The sequence below is a fragment of the Atta colombica genome, unplaced genomic scaffold, assembly GCF_001594045.1.
Source record: "Atta colombica isolate Treedump-2 unplaced genomic scaffold, Acol1.0 scaffold96, whole genome shotgun sequence".
In the NCBI taxonomy this organism is placed as follows: Eukaryota; Metazoa; Arthropoda; class Insecta; order Hymenoptera; family Formicidae; genus Atta; species Atta colombica.
In genome coordinates this window covers 1,497,257-1,509,978 of record NW_017259590.1, presented here as the reverse complement: position 1 = coordinate 1,509,978, position 12,722 = coordinate 1,497,257, and the positions used below count along the sequence as shown (strand labels likewise).

Here is a 12,722-nt window from a genome sequence, read left to right as displayed (position 1 = left end):
TATATATATATATACCAAAGTATTCTTCTTCTTTGAACATATTAGAATAAAATATTTTGCATATATTTTGCGTGGAATCAAATTGATTGTGAGATATTTTGCAAGTATTATTGTGTGAAATGATATTCTCTGTGAATGTGGAATCAAACCGGGAATAATTCGATTCGCGTCATGGTTTAATGTAAATTTCGGTATACGAAGTACTAATTAAACCGAAATATCCGAGATTTTGATCAATTTCAGGGCGAGGTATTCAATTATTGCGCTCCGACAAAAGGGGTAAGCACTTCCTGACGCAACATTGATCGTAATTTGTAATCATAAATCGAGAACGCATATACATACACACACGCATACACGTAAATGCATGCGCATCATGATTGATGATATCTTCATTGTGCACTCGACACTCGACTAGAGTCGATTGGCCTGATTGATTCTAGAATAGAGTTTGGCGAGAGTATCTGCATGCTGATGACTATTATGATCGAACAGGTGTGATTGACAATAGGAAGTAGCGTCGATTGATGTTTGCAAGGATAACTGTTTAGGAAGTGACATACACGCATAACTTAGGCAATCAATAATTAATTAATATGAACAATATCATTTTATAGTATATTTATTACAAGCAAGTATATTTATTACAAACTCTAAAAGACGATTGCTAGTAAGATGTTAACAAATTCTTACGATATACGTAAGGTAGCTTTTATCTCTTAATTTTTATTTATAAAAATAAATTCTTATTTTGTGATGACAGACCTTTTCTCATAAAATCAAAATATATAGATACTATAAATAAAAACATGAAAAAAATATAATTAATAGTATTAGTAACAATATGATATGATAACAATATAGAGAAGAAATATAATTTTTTTTTAACAAATATCAGATATAAGAAGCTCTTCTAAACGCTCATTTACTCTTTCACGAAAAATATTTTACCATGTCTATAAAATTGTAAAAAATCATAGGAATACGAGAAACATTTTTTAAAAGACTAAGTTAAAAATAAATTTTTTCGAAGAATGAATATTTTGAATGAACTTTGACTAAGCAGAAAAAACTCGGGATTAATCTTTTCAAAAAGAGACTTCATTGGACATGACATGAAAGATTAAAATTTCATTGCCACAAAAGAAAAATCGGGATAATGTGGCAATTCTTATCGTTGAGCGGAGCGTTAGAAGTTAATCTGTCTAACAATTTTAAAATGCTTTAAAATTGTTAGACAGATTAACTTCTTTGATGCAAAGATAAAAAGAAGAGTCGAGTTCGTGATTAGGAAAATTTACGCTTGACGAAGTGAGAAATAAATATCTCATTCCAGACTTCCGTTTGGGATCTTATCGACTTTATCATCTAAATTCTGATTATGTTCTCATTATCCGCATTAAACATTTCGCGGTTACTTCCGCCTCTTGTGCTAATTGAGTTCATGTTGATTTGCGGTTGAAGCACGGATATTAGCTATCTCCAATGGCGATGGCCATCGAAAATTACAACGGATTGCTTTCAAAAGCTTTAAAGAAAATCTTGATAAATATATAAAGATTTCTTGATTTACAATAATATACTCTGTTTAGATAGTTAATACAATAGTATTTAAACAATTAATAAAAGTAAAAGAAAAAAAGAATGGATAAATGAAAATATTTATTTACAAAAATCACACAAATAAAGAAGTTCGCATAGAGTGTCGACAAGTTATAGGTACAAAATTTGAAAAATGAATTTGAAATGTTAGAATAGCAACGTAGGATTAGAAATAAACAAAGAAGTGTCGCTTATAAATAAATTGATAGAAATACTAGTGATAGAAAATGGATTTCTTGAAAATCAATATAAGCAAATGGCATATCCTTGTTTCTTTTATTCAAATTCAAGAAATTTATTTAAGTAAAATTTTACGAAACATTCAGATGTAGAAAAATTCAATGTAGAAAAATAAAATGGCAAATTCCCGAATTCTTGCTCTTTTTCTACGAGATAACTTGTTCCAATTTTCACGTGACATTTAATTATCAAGTGAGAATTCAAGGTAGAAAATTGAAACGAGAGAAACATAACGAGATGTTTGCTAAGGGAAAATCGATTTCGAGCTCGAGAAATTCGTGGACGAGATTTGTACCTGTAGTTTCGCGACACTCTATAACGAGAGGTACGATTGTATCCTACGTCGTGGCTCGCGTCGTGCCAGGTTGTGACGACTCTGGGACCGGCGAAACCACAACGACTAGTGTCCGGACACGCGTCCTCGACGGAGATGTCGTCGGAGACGGCGCGCGAGCATCATACGATTGAAATCCAGGAGCTGGAGCTGCAAGAGCAGGAAATGCGAGCCCTGTTGTCGCCATCCAGCCCGACCAGATATCATTTGGGCAATTTAGCCGGCACCCCGCCGCACCGGCTCTGCCTGGAGACGAGCTTCACGTCGTTGCAGAGCCCGACGGACATACCACAGGCCGGTCGTGAACTCAGTGTGGACTCCCGAGGTATCCCATGGGAGTACGTCAGCCTCGCCAGCGAGCTACTCAACACGCCCAGGCTGGAAGACGGCAAACCGTAAGGATGATGAAACCACTTAAAACCCTTCGCGATCCGGCAGCATCGATAATCAACGATCGAAATTGATGTCATGAAATTGGTCTCATTTCCTTTGAAGCATTTGATTGGACTAATCAGAAGAGAGAATTTTACTAATTGACTATTTCTAGTATTATTTGTTGACCGTATCCTTCAAGATAGCTGGTTACGCGATCTTTTTTTGTAAAATTCCTTCTTCAAACATTTTAGACACCGCTCCGGATCGCGAAGGATTAATATCGGGATTACGGGAACGAATCCCGAAGAAGAGGAGATTGATAGCAGCGATAGAAGTGATGACGTTGAACTCTGGCCACCAGCATGACGACGCTATCGTATCTTTGTTGGACATCTAAAAAAAAAAATACAATTGCTGAACACGAAATTATTGATTTTATTCAGAACATATTCAGATTAATCAAGATATCTCTAATGCAAAGGCAAAGTAGATTTTTATAAGAAAGTATAGTGAATTCTAAAGAATTTATTTATATTTGAATGAATAGGGGAAGCGTTTAATCATAGGGATCATTGAGCAGAGAGATAGGAATCCAAAAAAAATAATTCACCTGTCGCACCCGCTTTTCACTCAGATCTAGTAATTTCATTTCACGCTTTCGTTCACTTTCGCTTCTCTCGCTTAGATCCGAATCCTCATCATATATATATATATATATATATCGTGCACTTCAAAGTTATCGCATTAATACGATCATAAATCCCAATAGATCACAGTCGCGCAGGAAGTGTTCCCAAATGACGCAAGGTCCGAGAAGACGCGTAAGGACACTTGTGTCGTCTGGATTTTGATACGAATTTATAAAACTTCATTTGTGTCGTGAATAGAAAAATGATCAGGTCTTTTCCTTGCTGATGAAATTCACCCTTTCCTTTCTTTTCTCGGCAAGAAGACCGAGTCGCTGGGACGATTCGCGTACGGCACCCTTGGCTACACCGGAGACACTGTCAGAAGCGTCGACGAGCAGTCCGCCGTCGCCGGTAGTCCCGGTACCTAGGCCAATGCGACGCACCCCCAAGATCCCGGGAAACTTGTCGACGGCGGCGGACGATCTGAAGAATAATCTGCACTACGCGATGCTCTCAGCGAAGAACTACTTCCTGAGGACGGGGGAGCATGCGGGAGGCAGTAATAACGGCAGTAGCAGTGGCAACAGTGAGGCGAGTTACGAGAGTGCCAAGAGTCTGGCCGCCGCCGGTCTTCCGCCGCCGGTCCCGAGACGACGGGACTCTGTTATCGTTAGAAGGTGAATATCTTTTTACTATTAAAGAAGCCAAAATTTAACTTATCTCTTACAAAGAAAAGATTTCTAAGGCCCAGTTTCATAACTCACGGTTATAATCGAAGTTTAAACTATTTCTAGCATTAGATAGAGATGAGGAATGAGTTAAATCTCAATTAAGAATTAATGAATTATGAAACTGAGCCTGCAATATCAAAAATCGCTCTTAATTCTGATAGGATTGATTCTTCTGTAATTTATTTAATTTAAAAATAATTTATTTATTACTCTGTATATGTATTCGTAGTCAAGCCTTATATTTAAGGCTTCCTTATTTATCTTTAGACGCTCAATCAATAAAATAATTCGTAGGCATCTGAAGATCAATTTAAGAAAGTCTTAAATATAAGGCCTGATTTTATGCATCAATCTACTAAATATTAAATGAAGTTAGTAAAAATCTATTCTACAAGTATATTGAACTTTTTTTTCATCAGAATTTATATATTCATATTTCGTATAAATAAATATATCTTTCAGAGAACAACGAACATGCACAGCAGCGTGTTGCAGGGACGATTTGTCGGAGAATTCGTCAACTCACACATCCTCACACTCTTCGAGAGTCTCCCGTACTTCGCATCGCGTACAAGTGGAGTATAACGAGGAAGAGACCGGTTCCAGTTTGGATTTCTACGAAGCAAAGGTATGTATACTCAAAATCTTGCGGTAAAAAAATAATTTCTACAATCATAACAAGTTTGTATCTTTGTATTTTCAGGGTTCCTCTGGGCAGCGTGATAGTAGCAATGATGTCTTCCTCAGTGTGCGTAGTTCACCAGAGTGCAAAGGACTTATGGCACCGGCCACGGATTTAGGTGCTGAATGGAAGAAAGGAATCGATGCTACCGGCGTGGGCGGTGACGCCTCATTACCGCTTCTCCGAGGCTTATCGCCCACACCGACTCCTGGCCAGCACAATTCACCATTTTTCAACGCTAAGCGGAAAAAATACGTGTATCCCATTACGTTGGTGGGACGAGGAGAGAGCAGCGTCTAGTCGTAGATTCTAGATGAAGAGGCATAATCAATGCGATTGCGAAGGTCTTCATTCAGTAAAAAAGCCAATCGAGATAAAAGAAATAAAGTAATTTCGTTCTTCGTGATTCATGTATGGTTTGATTCTCTTTAACTTCGATTAAAAAGAATATTTATTACGTATAAAATGACGTTAACTCAGCGAATTGAAATAAAACCAATCGAGGACCACGAGATACGATAATAGTAGTCAGAAATAGGTGTTTAAATACATGTGCCAAATTTTTCTTCTCCAACTTCCTTTTTTTTCTTTAATTTACAAATTTCTTAAATAATCAAACCAAACGGTATTCTAACAGATGTGTGTGAAGATCTAGAATTACAACATCTTTAAAACACTTTTACGTTTTTTGTACATTTCATTATTCATTTTCGATTTATAAGTTTTCAGACGTACTTTCTTCAATTATTGTCCTATCTTGATACAAATATTTCAACTAGAGATATTACGAGAGAATTTTGTAATCTTATTGTAATAATCAATAATTACAAAGAACAACTTCTAATAGGATTACTTAGAAATATCAATGATAAGAGGATATGTGTGCATGTTCCTAAGAACAATGTTGAAAAATAATCGAGCGATTATTTTAATAATTGATCAATGAAACTAAACATGATATGAAATTATCTTTTTGAGGAAATTTTCAAATTCCATATCAGAAAATCTATTCCCCACTCGTTTAGGATCGGAAAGAAAAGCATTTCTGCAACAATTTTTAAATCTCTTAAGATTAAAATATGTACTGCAACATATTGCAGTAATGGTCTATTTTGTATTAATATCGTTTATTAAAATTACAAAGAGACCATTGATTTTTATATATTTTTGAATATAAATCTACCAAATGAAGATCAAATCTCGCATACGTTCCGTATAATTTTTTGATATAATTTTTTACTATTCTTAAAACATCATACTTTAATGTACAAATCGCAGTAATAATCATCATCAATACATTTTTTTATTGGGTTATCCGGAAAGTTCGTGCCGATGTTGAAGGAAAATTGAAACGCTGAAGATCTTAGTATACATTTATTAAATTATAGGTTAGTCGGCACGAATTTTCTGGACAACCCAATATTATATACTCTAATCAAGTTGCTCGAGTTTGATGATGATACTTAGTGCGAATGAAAGAATATTTCGCGATTACATAGTTCAAAGATGCGACTTTCTTAAGAATTCGAGTTTTGTCGCTGTACTTATGTAAAAAAAAAGCACCAGGTGGCATTTAAATTCTAGTCAATATAACACACACACACACACACACACACACACACACACACACACACACACACACACACACACACACACATTTAGAATATTTATTTATATAGTACCCTTAGGGAAAATTCATAGAATATACAATTAATTTTAATATAATACATAATATAAATTTATTTATAAGAAATAAACAATGAAAAAAAATGCTACGTCTGTATATAGTGTATATGCAATAGATTATTCAAATATTGAGTGATCATAAAATGATTCCGAAAATTATTAATGTAACAAGGACTCAATATTGCATACTGAGTAATAAATTATTACAAATGATTTCATTATTATTCATTCGTACATTATAAGAAAATTCTTTATACAATATATATAATAATCATTCATTCTAATATAAACATTATTCTATTTTAATTATTCTATTGAAATTTTCTTGCACTCATGTATAAGACAAAAATAATTTGTTAAGGTAAGCTGTGCAAAACATTAAATTTGTACAAAAATTTACTGCATAGCACTTGCCCATGGTGGTATCATAGGCTGTGGATTTTGCAAGTAAGACATCACTACTGCCGATATCGACAGCATGAAGCAACTGAGGATTTGTTTGGCGTCTTCGCTTACTCGTGTATTGGCAAAGCTGATGCAGGAACAGTAAAGTGCCACCCAGGAACACCATTTCAATCTCATCATTAAGCCGCACATGCTAAATATCATTCCTATGACGTTCATGTATTCTGGAGTCATGTCATCTTGCATATGTAACTGATTATTTGAACCTGGTGGTTTGTAGCGAACTTCTTTATCCGGTCGCCTTGGGTCTGTCGAACTATTCATTTTTAATATCTATAATATAAAATATCGATGCTAAATAATAACTTTATTATTCCCTACAAAAGAATTGATTAACATATAATAGCATATAATTGTTATTATTGTAATATATGTATATATATAATTATTTTCAAAGCAATTTCTATTTTAATAAATTATTATTTATATGTCAAATTCATAAGATTTTATTTTATCAAGAAAGGTTATCATGTCACAGTGAATTATTTTCAAATGTAATGTAATTTAAAATTCTAATTAATAAACACAGTAGTTTACAGGACAATAACACACTTACGTGTCACTTGAAAGATGTACTATGTAAATAATTATTTAAATGACTCCACACAATTCGATCACTGACGAGTTGTGCTGAGTTGTCACAAATGTCACAATTCACAATTTAGTAGGGATTTCAGGTTAGAAAGGAGAATAGCCAGAAAGTAAACGCGAAACTCGCAGCGCCACGCGCGACTGTTTCGCAAAACAGCGTAAAACCTACGTTACTGACACCGTCGCGGAGGGAGAATCCCGACCATAAAAAGTGAGCCTCGTCTACGAGGCTGCGCGGTCGAGCCTTGGCGGACGGCGTCGCGAAAAACGTCCGTTCCGTTTCCGCGCACGCGACACTGAGTCGTCTCTCCTGTATCGTGTCAATTTCACGCACGCGGGATGAGCGTTTAATCGCGCGCGTGCGGCGCCAGTGAGAGCAAGTAAGCACGAGCGAGCGAGCGAGGGAGAGGAGAAAGATGTCGAAAGTCGCTGACAGACAGAGCTATGCGCAGCCCTACAAGCTCGTCGTCGTGGGTGGGGGCGGTGTCGGAAAATCGGCGATCACGATACAATTTATCCAAGTAAGTTTTAGCATCGATTTGTTTTCGCCACCGCTAATTCTACATAGGTGAACGATAATCTATTTTGTTCATCTGTCATAGGATCGATCGCGAGTATTTCGCGTTTCGATTTAATGCGCAGAAGCGTTTCTTTGCGTCTCGCAGATCTCAGTATTCGACAGGATTTTTTGATTATTTGAATTTCCTTTTTCATTCGAAAAACGCGAACGAGAGAACGAAAAGCGTCGCGTTTACGTTCCGTCATTGTCACCGAAATGCGATCTCTCGTGCTTTCAGAAATCTTGATTATCTTTCGACATGTTATCGAATTCTTGTTGGAGATAATTAAGTCAAGGCGATAAAAACGACAAAATAATAACGGGGTGAGAGGGAAATGTATTTGTGAAATTTGTAAACAAGATATCGTGTCGCGTTACTTTTGATGAAATGAGAAAACAACACTTGAGTTGAGCATTATTATGTCACAGCGCGTACGCAATCGTCATATATGGTCATATACGCGGCAGCGCCGTGGCGCGTCGATTCTAACGAAACCTCGAATGCGTACGTGCGTACTCCGGAAGGGGGCAGAAGGGGACATAATGCGTTGTTGTCGAATTGATCGACGTAATCGACGAGATACTATTTTTATTAATTATTGGTAATGTCATTTTCTTCAATTCTCTCCGAGCCCCCGCGGCCCCCACTTGTCGATGATAAGCAAATATGAGGTTTAAATCTTTTGTAATTTCTATTGTAATTTCTATTGTAATTTCTATTGTAAAAAATATAATTATTCGTATTCTTCTCATCTTGAACTTTTCAAAACTTAGTTCGCGTGAATAGATCTAATTTGAAACATCTCTTTCTGATGAAAATTTTTTTTATTATTTATATATAATTATTTATCTATAATTTTTCAGTGTTTATATAAATTTCAAAATTTTTTAATTTTTTGTATATAACTTTATAACTTTTTAGAAAATATCTTAAATTTGTTATATTATTACTTATTTCAGAAGTCTAGAATTTTTAGAATTTTTCATATGTGTGAAAATTCTGAAATATTCTAGAAGATTTATAAGATTTTTTATTTTGTAATTTTTGAAGAAAACTTACAAACTCTGAAAAAGTTTATAATTTAAGGTACTTTCTTGGAAATTTTTTATGAATGTAAAATATAACAAATTTTTAAAAGTATGAGATATGAGATTTTTCCAGGAACACTTAACACTTAAACATATGATGAAATATATGAAATTAATGTAATGTACATTCTATATACTGTAGTAAAATTTTTTTCAGAGTTATTTCGTGACCGATTATGATCCAACAATCGAGGATTCTTATACGAAGCAGTGCGTTATCGATGATGTGCCAGCTAAACTCGATAGTAAATGAATAAGTCTATCTATATTTATTTTAAAACTTATTTTTAATTTTGCTCATATAGATTTTTAAATCTCAAATAAATCCAATTAATCCTGATCATCAATCACGAGTTCATTCATGTTTATTTACTTCTTCTGAACCTGATTTAATTTAGAATCAATAATAAGTATTATATCGAAACTATATTTATGTATAGTATTGGACACTGCTGGTCAAGAAGAATTTAGTGCAATGCGGGAACAATACATGAGAAGCGGCGAGGGATTCCTCCTCGTGTTTGCCGTCACTGATCACTCGTCTTTTGACGAGATACTAAAATTTCATAGGCAAATACTTCGGGTAAAAGATCGAGATGAATTTCCTATGCTAATGGTTGGAAATAAAGCAGATCTGGACCATCAAAGGAGTGTAAGTTTTATATTATATATATATTAATAAATTAAGCTTAAATTTTATTTCGGATATTTCTTACAGCTTAAATTTTATTTCGGATATTTCTTTCTATAGAGAATAATAATTGTAATTTTATATGTTTTTATTTCCCCATATTTTCCTAATCCATTTAAATCTTTATTTTAGGTATCAATTGAGGAGGCACAAAATATGGCGCGTCAATTGAAGATTCCATACATTGAGTGTAGCGCTAAACTACGGATGAACGTCGATCAAGCTTTCCACGAGCTGGTGAGAATTGTCAGAAAATTTCAACTGTCGGAACGGCCACCACTAAAACCAAATTACAAGAAGAATAAGAAGAAGTGTTGCATGCTATAATAACAAAACTATTTATTTTGATGGATTTATCATACTTATCGGGTTATATTTTTGGTAAGTTCAGGAAAAAAGATAATGATAAATTCAAAACTGCACAAAAAGATATAAATTTTTTATATATTCTTAGAAAATAATTTACATTTTCACGAAAATAAAATTTTTTTTCGTGTTTAGAATTAGAAATAACGCGGATTTTGATATTAATTATATAAATTAAATTTTAGGTCAAATTTATTGGTAATAATAATGAAGGCAAGGTTTTATCAACAATTATTATCAATATTGTTTTGTGACGATTACAACAACGTAATTATTTATAATGCGACAGAAAATAATTTTTGCCATTTTTTTGCATTGTGTCCAATTTATAATTTATAGAATAATGAAAAATAGCTTTCATTCTATATATATGGCAAATCAGTTTTCGCATTGCACAAATATTAGACGCAATAGCCCAATGATAAATAAACTATTTTTGTAATAAATTTTACTACGAAAAAGTCTATAAATGACTCTATTACCGAATGAAAGTTTAAAACAGTTTACAAATGTGATTTATAATATGATGTATTGCTTAAGATATTATAGAGCATATTATGATATAATTGGATTTAAGTGAACAACAGCACACGGCTCCTAGAGTCACATATTTGTTTTTGTTCGCTGCTTATCGTCTGGTAGATTAATGATCTCGAATTGCAACAAAACATAATTTACAAATTGAAACAAATAGAGAAAGGTTTTACTTTAAAACAATACAAGTTCATATGACAATATAGACTTGTATGACCAACATTTTGAAATACAAAGGAAATATTTTTTTTTTATAACAAAGAACAAGATAATTATGATTATGTGCTAATTATGAAGGATGTGCTTTTGCTCTTCACCTTTAAAAAAAAAACTTTAGAAACATTAGTTGAAATATTTTATTTTTATTCACATATGAATCAATATGGTTGGCAATATACATATATCCAATATCATATTGGTGTATATGATATCCGAGAAAATGTATTCGATCAGAACAATTGATATAAATGTTTTATAATAACAAAACTTAAACTTACTCTATATTCAGCCATTTATCGAAAATACTCCTGCTATCATTAGCAGCGTTCTAACTCTTCCTCTTCCTTTACATTGAGTCATAATGTCTAATTGTGAGAATCAAAGTAACATACAGTAATATTGGCAAATGAATAAATTAATCGAGTAATTAAACGAGTAAATAATATTTCTATTCGAAATTATGTCCATGAATTGTTCAAATTATTTAAAGTTACCTCTATATTTACATGTAGCACCTTTGTGGTTGCAATTTTTAAGTGCAAATTATAATAATAAAATCAGAATGGGGCCAATAACAATTTTAATGCAGATGACCTTATAATTAACAATTAATTAATATCTTAATGCTATATACTCCACAAGTTCTGATTAGCACGTTGCGACCCTAATTTTGATGTTACAATAAAATTAATGATTTTTATAGTATATATTTTTCTTATATTGATAATAAATTATCGATATAAATATATTCATAATTGATAATTAAATGTCTTCCAATATAGATATGCTTTAAATGTATGTAATTTTAAAATGTTATGTCTGTTTTATAAAAACAAAATTATAATATTGTACGTAATTTTAACGATATTTTAATCCTTTATAATTCTTGTAACGAAGAAAAAATGAAAATTATAAATATAAAAATTTTACCTCTTGTGCAAACTAAATTTGTTTTCTGTTTATCTGTTTATTGAGTGGTACTTGTAATAATGTGATGCGATGTCTGTTAAAAATGCTATATTTGTGGAGATATGAAAATGTGTTCAGCTAATTTCGGTTTCACCAACAATGAGAAATATTTTTATCTCGTTCGACTTTTTCACAGTATCATGTTTCGTCAAAGTTCGAATCGTTGCTGGTGATACCGAGATGTGTGACTAATAATAATACTAATAATATTAGCTTTAATATATATAACGTAGTTAATAATATTATAAGCTTACGAAATGCGATACTTTATGAGAAATTACAAAATTTATGATGATATGGTTATTATACTTAATATTAATAATTTATACGAATGTTACATGTATTTTACAAATGTTACTTGTAACATTCACAAAACTCCAAGAATCAAATAAAAAATTCCATTTATTTTTGTAACTGAGTATATTTATATATGTTTGTAAAAATAATGTTTAGAGCGAACTGATTTTTAGGTTCAGTCTACTTACTACTGTCTGTTAACTTCTGTAAACCAAATAATATGAATATAAATAATTGTTCTTATGTTCTTTTTGAACTCCCAATCTCCCAACATTATTTCATTTTTTAATATAGATATTTTACATAAAGCAAAGTTGTGTGCGCAGTAATAATAATTTCTTATATCCTATAATTTCTGTGATTCCATTTAAAGTCCAAGGGAATCGCAAAGTAATTCGTATATAACGTGAGATGCGTAATCTTTGAATCGCAAAATATTAAAAAGAAACAGAATTTAATCGAAAATAAAATCGGAATTCAAAATTTTAAAATGAATAGAAAACTTTAAATGATGTAAGCGCACACCCTGGAAAATATACATATTATATATGCGTGCCTGTGTGTGTTTATATATTGTATATATTTTTTTCCATGACTTTGCTATAATTATTCTAACTTTTATTACAATCCTAATCTTATTTATTACATTTAGGCTAATATCTA

The 12,722-nt window shown here is 32.6% G+C and overlaps 3 protein-coding genes across 10 annotated transcripts in view; 2 read left to right on the top strand and 1 right to left on the bottom strand.

The window, feature by feature from the left end:
• The window catches only part of LOC108693703 (sn1-specific diacylglycerol lipase alpha), a 46,648-nt gene extending 41,311 nt beyond the window's left edge, over window positions 1-5,337 (top strand). For 3 of the 6 annotated variants that reach the window (XM_018202769.1, XM_018202765.1, XM_018202767.1), the window contains 4 exons: window positions 2,207-2,571; window positions 3,501-3,857; window positions 4,374-4,539; window positions 4,615-5,337. In XM_018202769.1, coding sequence (XP_018058258.1) covers window positions 2,207-2,571; window positions 3,501-3,857; window positions 4,374-4,539; window positions 4,615-4,893 — 1,167 coding nt within the window. In that variant the 3' untranslated portion in view covers window positions 4,894-5,337. The remainder of the gene's footprint in view (window positions 1-2,206; window positions 2,572-3,500; window positions 3,858-4,373; window positions 4,540-4,614) is intronic. The other 3 variants (XM_018202768.1, XM_018202770.1, XM_018202771.1) reach the window with 3 other exon arrangements.
• Window positions 2,582-7,829, bottom strand: LOC108693707 (protein Asterix). Of its 2 annotated transcripts, XM_018202776.1 has the most exons (3): window positions 7,301-7,829; window positions 6,796-7,017; window positions 2,582-2,944 (listed from the first exon to the last, which is right to left on the bottom strand). In XM_018202776.1, exons 2-3 carry the CDS (start codon window positions 7,006-7,008, stop codon window positions 2,759-2,761), a joined length of 399 nt encoding a protein of 132 aa, XP_018058265.1. In that variant the 5' UTR covers window positions 7,009-7,017; window positions 7,301-7,829; the 3' UTR covers window positions 2,582-2,758. The 2 variants fall into 2 exon arrangements, with proteins under 2 accessions (XP_018058265.1, XP_018058266.1); XM_018202777.1 differs by lacking the exon at window positions 2,582-2,944 and having other exon boundaries at window positions 6,614-7,017.
• Window positions 7,752-10,259, top strand: LOC108693705 (ras-like protein 2). Of its 2 annotated transcripts, XR_001932029.1 has the most exons (5): window positions 7,752-7,856; window positions 9,141-9,228; window positions 9,424-9,635; window positions 9,807-10,055; window positions 10,226-10,259. XR_001932029.1 is itself a non-coding variant. In XM_018202775.1 (4 exons), exons 1-4 carry the CDS (start codon window positions 7,752-7,754, stop codon window positions 9,999-10,001), a joined length of 600 nt encoding a protein of 199 aa, XP_018058264.1. In that variant the 3' UTR covers window positions 10,002-10,091. The 2 variants fall into 2 exon arrangements, 1 of the variants encoding a protein (XP_018058264.1); XM_018202775.1 differs by lacking the exon at window positions 10,226-10,259 and having other exon boundaries at window positions 9,807-10,091.
• The last annotated feature ends 2,463 nt before the right edge of the window (window positions 10,260-12,722 follow it).